This window comes from Sorex araneus, chromosome 4, assembly GCF_027595985.1.
Source record: "Sorex araneus isolate mSorAra2 chromosome 4, mSorAra2.pri, whole genome shotgun sequence".
Lineage (NCBI taxonomy): Eukaryota > Metazoa > Chordata > Mammalia > Eulipotyphla > Soricidae > Sorex > Sorex araneus.
Window position 1 is genome coordinate 205,518,538 of NC_073305.1, and position 13,091 is coordinate 205,531,628.

Genomic DNA, 13,091 nt, shown 5'->3' on the forward strand with positions numbered 1-13,091 from the left:
AGCTGGGCCCCGCTAACTTCCTTGGGCGCCATCTTGGGGGGAACAAGAAGTAGCGCAAGGTTGTAAATACAGGGCTGGAGCGGGGAGGGGGCCCGACGGTGGCCGATAGGAAACAAAAAGCTCACGCCCGCCGCCCGCCGACCGTTAGGCGGGCGCGCGCTTAGTTTGGCCCCGCCCCATCCGTACCTCCGGCGCGCGCTCCCCTGTTCTCCCGCTCGGCAACGACAGCGGTTCTGTGCGCGTGCGCGCGACATAACGGCCGCTGGCGGAGGGAGGGGGGGTGGAATCTTTGAAGGGGGGGAAAGAGAGAAGCCGCCCCGTCTCCCGCGCGCCCACCACCTGCGCCATCGTCAGCCAATCAGCGGCCGTCTCAGGGGTCTCGCGCTCGGGGCGACTCGGGCTGCTGGGTGGCTCCCCCGTCCCTCCTCCCGCCAGAGTCCCTCTCGAGCCTCCCCCCTCCCGCGGGCCGCGCGCACGCGCACGCTCGCGCCCGCTCCAGCCTCTTGTGTGTCCTCGCGCCCCCCGCCCGCCCTCCCCGCGCGCAGTGAGCTCCGCTCCCCCCACCCTCCTCCCCCCTCCCGCCCGCCCCGCGCGCCTCCTCGCCGGGTCCCCCTCCCCCACGGCCGCCTCCTCCTCCTCCCGCCCCAGGGTGAGCGCGAGCCACCTCCCTCCCTCCCTCCGCCATGGATCCCGGCAACTGGAGCAGCTTCATCTTCCAGGTAACAACCCCCTCCCCCCGCCCCCCACCCCTCCTTCCCACACCCCCTCCCGTCCGCCCTCCCTCCCGTCCCACCCCCCCTCCGCGCGCCCGGTGCGCGCGCAGCTGTCCCCCTCCCTCCCTCGCGCCCTCCCCCGCCCTCCCCGAGGCGCCGGCTGGGCGCGCGCGCGGCGGGGGCCGAGCTGCTCCCTCGCTCCCCCCACCCCGCCCCGCCAGGCTCCAACCGCCGCCGCCGCCGCCGCCGCCGCCGCCGCCGCCCGGGCCCCCGCCCCCGGCCCCCGGCCCCGCGGGGCCTTCCGCCCCCACCCAGGGGGCGTCGCCGCCGCCGCCGCCGTCGCCGCGCTCCGCGGCCCGCCAGGCGCCCTCCTTTGCTCCCTCCCGCCGGCCGGGGTGCGCGGGCGGCGGGGCGGCCCGCGGGCCATGCGTTCGGCGCGGCCCAGCCCGGCCGGCCGGGGGCGGCGCCCCGAGCCCGGGCCCCGCGCGGCCCGCGCCCCCGGCCCCCGCTGAGCCCCGGGGCCCCCCGCCGTGGCCGAGGCCATGTTCCCCGTGTTCCCTTGCACGCTGCTGGCCCCCCCCTTCCCCGTGCTGGGCCTGGACTCCCGGGGGGTGGGCGGCCTCATGAACTCCTTCCCGCCACCTCAGGGTCACGCCCAGAACCCCCTGCAGGTCGGGGCTGAGCTCCAGTCCCGCTTCTTTGCCTCCCAGGGCTGCGCCCAGAGTCCATTCCAGGTGAGTAGGGGTCGGCCGGGCCGGGCCGCGCCGGGGGGGACGCCCGCGCCGCGGCCCACACGCGCCTTGTCTCCGCAGGCCGCCCCCGCGCCCCCGCCCACCCCGCAGGCCCCGGCGGCCGAGCCCCTCCAGGTAGACTTGCTCCCGGTGCTCGCGGCCGCCCAGGAGTCGGCTGCGGCCGCCGCCGCCGCCGCCGCTGCCGCTGCGGCCGCCGCCGTCGCCGCCGCCCCCCCGGCCCCGGCTGCCGCCTCCACTGTGGACACAGCGGCGCTGAAGCAGCCCCCGGCGCCCCCGCCGCCTCCCCCGCCGGTGTCCGCGCCCGCGGCCGAGGCCGCGCCCCCCGTCTCCGCCGCCAGCATCGCCGCCGCCGCGGCCACCGCCGTCGTCGCCCCCACCGCGGCGGTCGCCGTGGCCCCGGTCGCGTCGGCTTTGGAGAAGAAGACAAAGAGCAAGGGGCCCTACATCTGCGCCCTGTGCGCCAAGGAGTTCAAGAACGGCTACAACCTCCGGAGGCACGAGGCCATCCACACGGGCGCCAAGGCCGGCCGGGTCCCCACGGGTGCTATGAAGATGCCCACCATGGTGCCCCTGAGCCTGCTGAGCGTGCCGCAGCTGAGCGGCGCCGGCGGGGGCGGGGGCGACGCGGGCGCCGGCGGCGGGGCGGCCGCCGTGGCCGCAGGTGGCGTGGTGACCACCACCGCCTCGGGGAAGCGCATCCGGAAGAACCACGCCTGCGAGATGTGCGGCAAGGCCTTCCGCGACGTCTACCACCTGAACCGGCACAAGCTGTCGCACTCGGACGAGAAGCCCTACCAGTGCCCGGTGTGCCAGCAGCGCTTCAAGCGCAAGGACCGCATGAGCTACCACGTGCGCTCACATGACGGCGCTGTGCACAAGCCCTACAACTGCTCCCACTGTGGGAAGAGCTTCTCCCGGTGTGCACGGGGCCGCGGCCGCCGCTCGGCGGGGGCGGGGGGGGGGGGCGCGAGCTCGGGGACGCAGCCACGCCGGGGGAGGAGGGAGGCCCGCCCCGCCGGCTTCCCCAGAGCAGGGGGTGGGTCTTAGCCCAGGGGGTGGGCCCTGGGGTTGCCGGGCCACTGGGCGGGGACGCGCCCTGGAGGCCTCCCGCCGGAGGGGAGGGGCTTCCGCCTGGCCCGGACTGGGCGGCGCTGGGGAAGCTGGGATGGCCAGGCAGCACCTTCTAGGAAACCCCTGGGGAACTAAACTCGACTGCTCTGGGGACAGCGCCAGGGCCCTAACTCCCACCCCCAACGTGTTCCCAGGCCGGATCACCTCAACAGTCACGTCAGACAAGTGCACTCAACAGAACGGCCCTTCAAATGTGAGGTAGGAAGCTCACGGCCTCCTGTCCTGGTTTTCATGATTTTGATCCTCATTGTAGCTGTCCGAGTTCAACCTCTCAGACCCCCTTTTTCTCTCTCTCTTGCTTTTTTCACTCCATTTTCTCATCCCTTCAAGATCTCATCATCCCATTCCCATCTCCTACAGATCAAAGATCCCCAAGGCCCTGATTCCCTTAACCTCTTGCCCCCTTCTCCCCACTCCCCAAAGCTCTAACTCTCCTGACACCCCCCACGCCCCTCCCCCCTCCCCAGAAATGTGAGGCAGCTTTTGCAACGAAGGATCGACTGCGGGCACACACTGTACGACACGAGGAGAAGGTGCCATGCCACGTGTGTGGCAAGATGCTGAGCTCGGCTTATATTTCGGACCACATGAAGGTGCACAGCCAGGGCCCTCACCATGTTTGTGAGCTCTGCAGCAAAGGTACTTTGTAGGGGCCTGCTGGGAGGGCTGGGGACAAAGGGTGGGAATAAAGCTAGAGGCCCTTCCACAGATGAGGGTCAAAGGGCTGCAGCCAAGAGCTTGTGGCATCTTAAACCCTTCAGGAAGCAAGCGGAGCTGCTGGCATGGGGATGGCACCAACATTAAATTCTAACTGGTCGTGGCTCGAGAAGCACGACCAGACAGTCGGTCTGTGGGTGTGCCAGGGGAGCGGATCATACCGTGGCTGCTTTGAGGGAATGAGTGTCAAGAGAACCCATTTCTGGGACCGGAGAGATAGTATAGTGGGTAGGGCGCTTGCCTTGCATGCGGCCAACCCAGGTTCTATTCTCGGCATCCTATATGGTGCCCCGAGCATTGACAGGAGTGATCCTTGAGCACTGCAGGTGTGGCCCCAAAACAAAACAAAAAAAAGTCAGGGAGAGAAAACCAGTTCCCGGGGGGCTGAAGGCAAAGTTTTCCGTTAGTTCTGCAGCCACACCTGGTCTTCAGCCCCTGAGGCAAGCAGAGGTCCTGGGCTGGGTAGTGGGCACTTGCCCTGCCCCCCCAGCAGAAAATGTTGCCTGCGACATTCATTTTCTCACTGAGTAAAGGGGCTGAGGCTATGGGGCACTGAAGGGAGGGGACACAGCCGTCTCTGCTGAGGGTCAGTCCTTCAAGTGGCTAGGAGCCCATGTCCAGTCACCCGGGAGATCGCCCCCAGCCCTGGAGCATGGGCTGTGTGGGTGCCAAGGCCGTGAAGCCAACTAACTCCTCTCTAGCAGGCCCGGCCTCCAGGAAGGCCTTGTCCATCCAGCCCCAGGCAACCCATGATGGGGTGGGAGGAGGACAGGGCCACTGAGCAGGGCGGCCCCCGCCTAGGAGAACAGCCCCGTCTCTGGGGTCTCCACCTGGCTGACCCCCATCCCCCCAACCCAATCCCCCCCCCCCATAGGCTTCACCACGGCAGCATACCTGCGCATCCACGCGGTGAAGGACCATGGGCTCCAGGCCCCGCGGGCTGACCGCATCCTGTGCAAGCTGTGCAGCGTGCACTGCAAGACCCCTGCCCAGCTGGCCGGCCACATGCAGACCCATCTTGGGGGGGCCGCCCCCCCTGTCCCGGGAGACGCCCCCCAGCCACAGCCCACCTGCTGAGGGGGACCCCCGCACCCACCAGGCAAGGCGTGGGGCACTGGCTGGGGGGTTGGGGTGGGGTGTGTGACAAGGGGGCTCAGAGGACCCAGAAGGGGATCTTGGCGAGGCCAGGGAGTCCCAGCTCTCACTCAAGTTAGGGAGACTACCCGAACAGGGAGGCCCCTTCAGAACTGGGTACGGTTGCAGGTTAAAGCCTCTGGGATCAGACAGGAAGTGAGCAACGGCTGTGTCCCGCGGGAGGGAGTCCGGAGGAGTCTAGAGCGAGGGGCCAGGCTCTTGCCATTCAGCTCGCGCTGTGATCTGCTGTTTGTCTTGCAGGTACTGGTGAGGTCTGTCCCATGGCAGCGGCGGCGGCAGCAGCGGCAGCAGCAGCAGCAGCAGTAGTAGCAGCTCCCCCCACAGCCGTGGGCTCCCTCTCCGGGGCTGAGGGGGTGCCTGTGAGCTCCCAGCCACTTCCCTCCCAGCCCTGGTGAGCTCCAGGTTGGCGGGGGGACCGAGGGGAGACCGGAGGAAAGTCCCTTGGTTCCACCCTCTTTCCCCCTCCCCACCAGCTCCTCACTACTTCCCCATCAACCAAGGAGCCTCCAGCAGGAAGGAGGAAGACAAGTTTTCTTAGGGGAATTCACTAGGTTTTAAAGATTTGTTTCTCCTGCTCCTCTCTCCTCCCTCAGACCTGACCCCGTACACCTGTTCCCTTGGTTGTGTTGAAGCCCCCTGGACAGTGGGCAGGGGTGGCAGAGGACAGGAGCAGCCACTGCCCTCACCCCCTCTCCTTTCTGGAACCCCCCTGCCCTGCCCTTCTGGGGATTTGTGAGCCTTTTCCCCGATGGCCCTGCTCTCCTGGCCCTCCCCCCTACTGTCTGCTACCCCTCCCTGGGGAGTTGGTGCTTTTATTATTATTTTTTTTTTTTAAGGGGGAAGGAGAGTAAGGAGGGGAATATCAGATACTGCCCCAAAGAGGGGGGAGACGGGAGACTTGAGAAGGGGCAGAAGCAGGGAAGGCAGAGATTGTACCTTCATAAAGCGGGCTGGTTTGGGGTCACTCCCCTAAAACTTAAGAGCGACTGTCAGGGCAAAAGACCAGGGGAGCAAAATGAGGAGCCATTAGGGCCAGAGGCAGGGCAAGAGATGGAATCTTAGGGGCCAGGGGAAGGGGGGGGATCCAGAGACTAGAGGTGCTTCCTGGGGGTGGGGGGGAAATGCAGCCACAGTGTCTCCCCCCTTCCCTCTTCCACCCCAGCTCCAGCCCTGGCCTTTTCTTTTCATCCCTCTTCCCCATGAGAGTCCGTGGCCCTGGCCATGTCATCGTGTTCCTGTGTCCCCTGCATGTTCCCCACCCTTCACCCCCTCCTTTTGCGCGGACCCTATTACAATAAATTTTAAATAAAACCTATCTCTGGCTGAATTGAATGACTTCCCAGCCCTCAGCAGCCCTCCGCCCCCAAGGAGTTCTCTGGGGCTGGCCCCGCGGCTGTGGCTCCTCCCCAGAGACAGCACCCAGGCACCGCCTAGAGCCTGGGTGGGGCCGAGGCACCCCAGGTTTGGGAGAGCAGGTTACCAGCCAATTGGGGCAAGGGGCCCCGGTAATCCCTGGTGGGCTGGAGAGGCAGGGGTTAGAGGTCCAAGCTGGACAGATGAGGAACTGTGCCCGGTCCCTATTCCTCCTGCGGGGGCAGCCAAGTACCTGCGCACTCCCGGCCCTGGGCGAGTGATGCTGTGGCTGCAGAGGAGCCCTGAGCTGAGCCCTAAGGCGGGAGCGGAGAGCTGGAGCACTGCACTGCCCCTTGGCCCCATGGTTCTTGGCACTGCCCAGACTGGAGACAGCTCCGCCCAGCGCCCCCCGCTGCGCCACGCTGCCCCTGCAGTCAGCCCGATCTTGCAAGTCCCTTCCAGAGACCCTTTATCTGGAGCCTTCCAGTACCTATTTCTGCGGTGCTGCTTTGGGGTACAAGGGTCTTCGGTCCCCTCCCTCGAGACCTTGCGGTGCTCGTCTGCAGCCTCCCCAAGTTTTGCCTCATCTCCCATCCCCTTTCTGCTCACGGTGCCTCCCCGGGGTCCTGGCGGCTCAGTGGTCCTCGCAGACCCCTCTCCGTTTCCTGTCAGAAGTCCCGGTGACCGTTGACGGGAGGGGCCCGGGGCTTGGGAAGGGGGCGCCCCGGGAGATGCGCGCGTGGGAAGAAGGGGCGGGGAGGGGGCGAGAGTGGTCCCCCGGCTGGTTGCCCGGGTAACTCGGGCCCTGGCACGCGTGGCTCCCCTGGGCTGGCCGGGAGGGGCGGGAGGCGTGCAAGGGGCGGGGGCGGCGCGCGCGGCAGCGGGAGCGGCGGGGAGGGGACCTGAGAGCAGGGAGAGGAGGGGACGAGCAGAGCGAGGGGAGACCCGCCGCCTCCCTCCCTCGCTCGCTGACTCGCTCCCTCCCGGGCTGCGGCTGCTGCAACGGCAGCAGCGGCGGGAGCAGCAGTCTGGAGCCCGGCGTCGAGGTGAGCCCCGGACGCGCCCCGGCTGCGGGTAGGAGCGGACCGACAGACGGCCGGGAGGGCTGCACGGGAATGCGGGCGCCTGCGGACCCGCGGGTGGGAGTGGGCGCGCCGCACCAATGGGAGAGGGAGGCGCCGTCCCCGGCCCGAGGGAATCCCTGGGAGAGGGAGCAGAGGAGGGGATCAGAGGAGATGCCAGGTCTCCCCCCGGGGAGGGGCCCAGATGTCTGCGCCCCAAACGCGCAGCAAGAAAACCCGCACCGGCTGGGTGCCCTGGGAGGAGGGGAGGATGCTGAGGGAGTGAAATGGGAGTCTCGGGGGAGCCCCTGCCCTGTCTGTCTGAGTGCATGGGTGTCGGCACCGCTTGTTGATTTGGGGGTGCTGGGCCACCTGCTAGGATCGGAGCGTCTGGATTTGGCGGAGTGGACCAGGAGGTGGCCAGGAGGAAGGTCCTGTTTACAAAGGGGTTAATCCCAGGGCTCTCCCGCAGCACTCCTCCCCAGAGATGTCCCACCCCAAGGCGAAGGAAACCCCAACTTTTCTTCCTCTCCCCAGAGCCGCCCCACTGGCCCGAGACACAGCCCTTTGGGGCTACAGTGCGGTGAGCCTCTTCTCACAAGCCCATCTCCTCCTCTTCCAGGATCCGCTGCTGTCTCAGCCGCTCCAGCCTCCCCGCAGACGCCCTCTCCCCTCTCCCCTCCCAAGATGGCAGCCAGCAGCACTGAGGGCCCCGAGATGAAGGGGCTTGAGGAGGACCCCCAGACCCAGGGCCAAGGGCCTAGCTCTTCTGAAGTGGGAGCTGGCCCTGTCCCAGCGGGGGTCCCAGATGAACCTGAGGCCCCGCAGCCAGGCCCAGAGACTACAGGGGCCCCTGTGGGCCCGGAGCCTGAGGTGACCAAGGTGGGGCCAACTCCAGAAACCACGGAGACCCCAGCAAGAGCCCCAGATACATCCCCGGCCAGAGACCTCAGTTCAAGCCCAGGAGGGAACTCCAAGGCTAACACCAGCCCCGAAGAAGCTGGCCAAGCACCAGCGTCCCAACCGGAAGTGAGCAAAGAGGCCTCTGCAGCTCAGGGGGCTGCCGTGCAACCCGCAGCCCCGCTGGAGCAAGCCTCAGAGCCCCCTCCCCAGCCCGCCCCCCAGCCTGCCCCCCAGCCCAAGTCCCCTACCCAGGACGCCCCTGCCCCTGAGGTCCTGACTGAGAGTGGGGGAGAAAAGCAGGAGAACGGGGCAGTAGTTCCCCTGCAGGCGGGCGATGGGGATGAGGGCCCAGCCCCCCAGCCCCACTCACCACCCTCCACCAAAACCCCACCTGCCAACGGGGCTCCCCCCCGGGTGCTGCAGCAGCTGGTCGAGGAGGACCGGAAAGGAAGGGTTCACAGTGGCCATCCGGGATCTCCCCGGGGCAGCCTGAGCCGCCACCCCAGCTCCCAGCTGGTCGGGTCTGGGGTGGAGGGGGGTGAAGGCACCCAGAAACCTCGGGACTACATCATCCTCGCCATCCTGTCCTGCTTCTGCCCCATGTGGCCTGTCAACATCGTGGCCTTCGCTTATGCTGTCATGGTGAGCCCCAGGGGTCCCTGGCCCCAGCTCCGGCCATGCCTGGGTCAGCGCCCCACAAGGAGCCTGGCCTTCCACCCCCCTGCATGGACCTTCCCTCCCAGCCAGGACTGGAGCCCTTACCCCTTCAGGTGGGAGGGATCAGGAGCCACGCTGCCCCCCCTGGGGCCTGGCTGACCTGTGCCCTCCTCCCCTGCCTCTCCTTCCTCTCCTCACGCCGGGCCTCCTCTGGACGACTCTCACCTGGTCCCTGCTGCGCGCCCTCACCCCTCCTCACCCCAGTCCCGGAACAGCCTGCAGCAGGGGGATGTGGACGGGGCCCAGCGTCTGGGCCGCGTGGCCAAACTCTTAAGCATCGTGGCGCTGGTAGGGGGGGTCCTCATCATCATCGCCTCCTGCGTCATCAACTTAGGCGGTGAGTGTGGGGGTCTGGGACAGGCTGGGTGGCGCGGATGGGTTGGCAAGGGCAGCTGTACTAACCCCTGCCCCTGCTCTCTCCTGTCTGTCTCCTTTGTCTCTCCTTGTCTCCCCTCCCTTCCCTCCCTCCCACCTTCTCGTCCCTCCCTCTCCTCTCCCACAGTGTATAAGTGAGGGGCTCTGCCCTGCATCCCAAGACTTTTCTTCCTGTTGGGAGCTGCCTTGGGCCCACCCTTCCCTGGGGGAAGCCCAATCGATGGCCCAGGCCCGCACCCATAGGGACCAAGGGAGCCTGAGCAGCCTTGTTTACAGCTTCTTCCCTGCTCCTGCATCCTGCCAGGCTCCTCTGCCAACCGTAGGCCTCCCTTCTCCTGCACCGTTTCCAACCTCCCTGTATGTCTGCCTGCATCCCCGCCAACCTCGGGGCCTCCCTAGCCCTGCATTTCTGGAAACCTCCCTGCACTTCTGGAAACCTCCCTGAACCACCTCCCCAAGTCTTTGCTCTCAGCTTCCCTGCATCTCTGCCCACCTCCTTCCAAACCCAGGGATTCCCTGCACCCCAGCCTGGTCTCCCCCTCCCAACTTTCATTGTCTTGGCATCTTCCTGATTATTTTCTTCTTTCTCGCCTTTAGCACCCTCTGCCCCCTCCACACCGTCTGCCTCCTTCCGCCTCCTTCCCCTCCTCCCTTCAAGATCCCCTCTCTCCTCCATCCACCCTCCTGCCACCGTTCATTCTGCAGAAACTCCAGCTTTTACTGGGGAGGGCAGGGGTGTCAGGAGAGGGCTCTCTAACCTGGGGCTCCGACTGTTCACTGTTCGGACCAGCTGGGCCCAGGCCCGGTCCGGACCGCTTGCTGGGGTGGTGAACCCACACCTGGGAGAAGGGCGGGGCCGCTGACTCGCCCCACCTGGGCTTTTGAGCCCAGTCAGTGAGTTACTTTCTTAAACAGGCGCCCTCGGGGCGGGGGTCGTTCGCGGGCTCTGTAGGAAAAGAACCCCCCCAAATAGGACCAAAGCTCCGAGCTACAGGAGCGAGGAGGGGCGGGCGCTCTACAATCATTTTCTATGAGGACCGGGAGGTTTGTTGCTCGCTGCAGTCCGCTGGGGAGGCGGGGACTGAACTCCCGCGCGGTTCGACGCGGTTCGGAGTTGACGGAATTTTTGTTTTCTAAAAAAGTGTGTGTGTTGGGGGTGGGGTGGGGTGGCGGGGAAACGAAATTTGAAAAAAAAAAAAAAAGGATACATCAAAACGGATTCTCCCTTTTTGTATGCCGGATGCTGCATGAGTCTGAAACACCAATAAACGCAGACTGCATGAGTCCCGCCTTCAGCCTCACTTGGTCCTTGCGTCCGTCCGCCGCGGGGCCGTGCTCCTTTCGGGTAGACGCGACTGGGTAGTCCGCGCACGCGCCGCTCTGGTGTCCATCTTTACTGTGGGCGAAGCCGGTGCTGCCCGGGCGCCTCTCTGCGCATGTGCGCTCCGTCCTGGCGTGCCTCTTCCCAGGCGCTTTGAGGAGCGCGGAGCCTCCGCGCCATCCCTGTGCGCCTGCGTGCTGTCACCCTGCGCAGCCCGGGAGGCGGGTCTTAGCTCCAGGTGCGTTCGCCGCGGAGGTGGCGCATCTGCAGGCATTGGTGTCCACCTGGGCGGCGTGAAGGCGAGAGGGACGGGCCCGAGAGTGGTGCCGGCTGGCCCCTGGCCACCGCGGAGTACCGGATCTCGACCCGTGGGGCGGGGTCCTTGGCGGGGATCGAGCGCCCCCTCCTGGGAACGGGCAGTTTGGTTGCAGGGGCCGCTGTGAAGTCTCTAAACGGGCAGCCTCGGGGTCCTTGTTGGGACGGGGGCTCGGGGAACTGCGGCATCTCTTTTCATCGCAGGGGCCCTTCCCTAGTGTCCTATGTCCCTTGTCCGGGCTCATGGAGACGTTGCGGCCACAACGGCGGTGCCTTTGTCTGAAGAAGGGGAAGTGACCTCGGGCCTCCAGGCTCTGGCCGTGGAGGATACCGGAGGCCCCTCTGCTTCGGCCAACAAAGCCGAAGACGAGGGGGAGGGAGGCCAGGAGGAGGCCGGGTGTGAGGGGCCCGGGACTGAGGAGGCGCAGGGAGAGACCCCCCGCGAGGATGGGGAAGAGCTGGCCAAGGGGGAGGCGGAGGACTGGTGCGTGCCCTGCAGCGATGACGAGGTGGAGCTGGCCGCGGACGGGCAGTCCTGGATGCCCCCTCCCTCGGAAATCCTGCGGCTCTATGAACTGCTGGCCGCCCACGGCACCCTAGAGCTGCAGGCCGAGATCCTGCCCCGGCGGCCCCCCACGCCGGACGCCCCGAGTGAGGAGGAGAGATCGGACGAGGAGCCAGAGGCCAAAGAAGAGGAGGAGGAGAAGTGAGGAACACCCTCACCCCTGGTCCCTGGGACCGCCCCCGACGCCAGGCGGAAATTGGGGAGCGGGGAGATTGCGGAGCATGGAAATCGTAGGGTGGGCAGGGGGGCTTCCCTGAGTTGCTGCAGGCTGAAGCGGTTAGGGCGGGTGACGCTTTGGATTGACCGTTTTCATTTCTTCCCATATTTGTCTGTCGCAGGCCGCACATGCCCACCGAATTTGACTTTGATGATGAGCCCATGACACCAAAGGATTCCCTGATTGATCGGAGACGCACCCCAGGTATAGACCAAAGGGAGGAGTTGGGGGGAGGTGAAGGGCTTGGTTGCCCCTCAGCTTCGAGCAGCGGAAGAGCATTCCCCCAGCAGACCTATCTAGATCGACACCCATCTTAAGACTCTCACAGATGATTCAGTCTCGCTTCCCATTGGGCCTGTTCCGCCTCCCCAGATGTTCCAAGTTTTCCTCATCAGCATGATCATAGCCCGCTACCAGGGCCTTCTGTGCCAACTCATCTGGTTGCCTTGGGCCTTCCTTGACTTCATTCAGCCTGGGAGCCAGACTCTCTTTCCATTTGCTCCTTCCATCATTCCAGCAGCAAGTCCTGTTTGATTTGCTGCCGCATTTTCAAATTCACCTACCACTCTCAGCCTTGGACACCATCCCCATGTCCAGACCTCCATTGTTGTACCTGTCAACTCATCTCCCTGCCTTCTATCTTAGCATTCAAATGATCTTTGTAAAACTTGAGTTGTCACTTCTCGGTTTAAAATGCTACAAAGCCTTCTATTGCTAGGGAGACACTCCAAACCTGAAACACTCCAAACCCACACGCCCTTGAGATTTTCTAAAGACGGGCCGTAGCAGTAGTACAGCAGGTAGGGCATTTGCCCTGCACGCAGCCTGTCGTCCCATATGGTTCGATCCCTGTCGTCCCATATGGTCCCCTGAGCACCGCCAGGAGTGATTCTTGAGTGCAAAGCCAGGAGTAACCCCTGAGCATCGCTGGGTATGACCCAAAAAGCCAAAAAAAAAAAAAAAAAAGAGATTTTCTAAAGACATCTCCATTTACAAGCGCTCCAACCCCCTGTAAATATTTGGCGTCATCTTTCTCATCTCTGCCAAATCTCTACACTCTTAGAAAAGAGTTTTGATTTTCTACTTTAGGGCCTTTGCACTTACTATTCCCTTGCCTGGGATGCTTACTGGCACCTCATAATGCAGAACTTCACTGCCCCCCCAGGTGGAAACCCAGCTCTAAAGTTCCATGACAATCAACTGTATGCAACCTCACCCCTACATTTCTCAACTCCCCCTTCTCTAGGGAGCTCAGCTCGGAGCCAGAAACGGGAAGCCCGCTTGGACAAGGTCCTTTCAGACATGAAGAGACATAAGAAACTGGAGGAACAGATTCTTCGGACTGGCAGGGACCTCTTCAGCCTAGACTCAGAGGACCCCAACCCCACCAGTCCCTCACTCCGGTCCTCGGGGAGCGGTCTCTTCCCTCGGCAGCAGCGGAAATACTAACTGCGGTTGCTTCTGCCTTCCAGGTGCAAAGTACGCACCCACTGGCCGGCCATTCTCCTCCCAGCACCTGGGAAGAGGGTCCGAGCGTGCATGGGTGCAAGATGGCGATCCCATCCTCCCAACACGAAGATGTGCGTGTGTGTTTCTGGTTTCTGTTGAACATTTTTCGGAGGCCTGGACTGACTTTTGAATCTGAAATAAAAAGTAGTTATCTTCTCTTAGAGCTGGGGATGCCCTTAGAGCCCAGACGGAAGCCCGGGTGGGAGGCAGGACCATCTTCCCCCAGACTTCGAAATCAAGCCAGATGGGGCAGAGGTGGATCCACCCAGTGCCTGCGTCCTGACCCT

The 13,091-nt window shown here is 64.8% G+C and overlaps 3 protein-coding genes across 7 annotated transcripts; all 3 read left to right on the forward strand.

The window, feature by feature from the left end:
- Positions 1–279: 279 nt before the first annotated feature.
- MAZ (MYC associated zinc finger protein) lies at positions 280–5,783 on the forward strand. 5 transcript variants are annotated; one of them, XM_055136351.1, is made up of 7 exons: positions 280–719; positions 1,361–1,447; positions 1,526–2,382; positions 2,731–2,794; positions 3,064–3,235; positions 4,188–4,412; positions 4,709–4,846. In XM_055136351.1, exons 1-6 carry the CDS (start codon positions 684–686, stop codon positions 4,388–4,390), a joined length of 1,419 nt encoding a protein of 472 aa, XP_054992326.1. In that variant the 5' UTR covers positions 280–683; the 3' UTR covers positions 4,391–4,412; positions 4,709–4,846. The 5 variants fall into 5 exon arrangements, with proteins under 5 accessions (XP_054992326.1, XP_054992327.1, XP_054992328.1 ...); XM_055136352.1 differs by lacking the exon at positions 4,188–4,412 and having other exon boundaries at positions 292–719; positions 4,709–5,783; XM_055136349.1 differs by lacking the exon at positions 280–719 and having other exon boundaries at positions 1,149–1,447.
- Positions 5,784–6,692: 909 nt separating this feature from the next.
- Positions 6,693–10,022, forward strand: PRRT2 (proline rich transmembrane protein 2). The gene is made up of 4 exons (XM_055135262.1): positions 6,693–6,867; positions 7,505–8,427; positions 8,707–8,839; positions 9,005–10,022. The coding sequence occupies exons 2-4, from the start codon at positions 7,570–7,572 to the stop codon at positions 9,013–9,015; spliced, it is 1,002 nt and encodes a 333-aa protein (XP_054991237.1). The 5' UTR covers positions 6,693–6,867; positions 7,505–7,569; the 3' UTR covers positions 9,016–10,022.
- Positions 10,023–10,160: 138 nt separating this feature from the next.
- On the forward strand, positions 10,161–12,967 carry PAGR1 (PAXIP1 associated glutamate rich protein 1). The gene is made up of 3 exons (XM_004615867.2): positions 10,161–11,219; positions 11,417–11,499; positions 12,542–12,967. Exons 1-3 carry the CDS (start codon positions 10,738–10,740, stop codon positions 12,742–12,744), a joined length of 768 nt encoding a protein of 255 aa, XP_004615924.1. The 5' UTR covers positions 10,161–10,737; the 3' UTR covers positions 12,745–12,967.
- Positions 12,968–13,091: the final 124 nt, after the last annotated feature.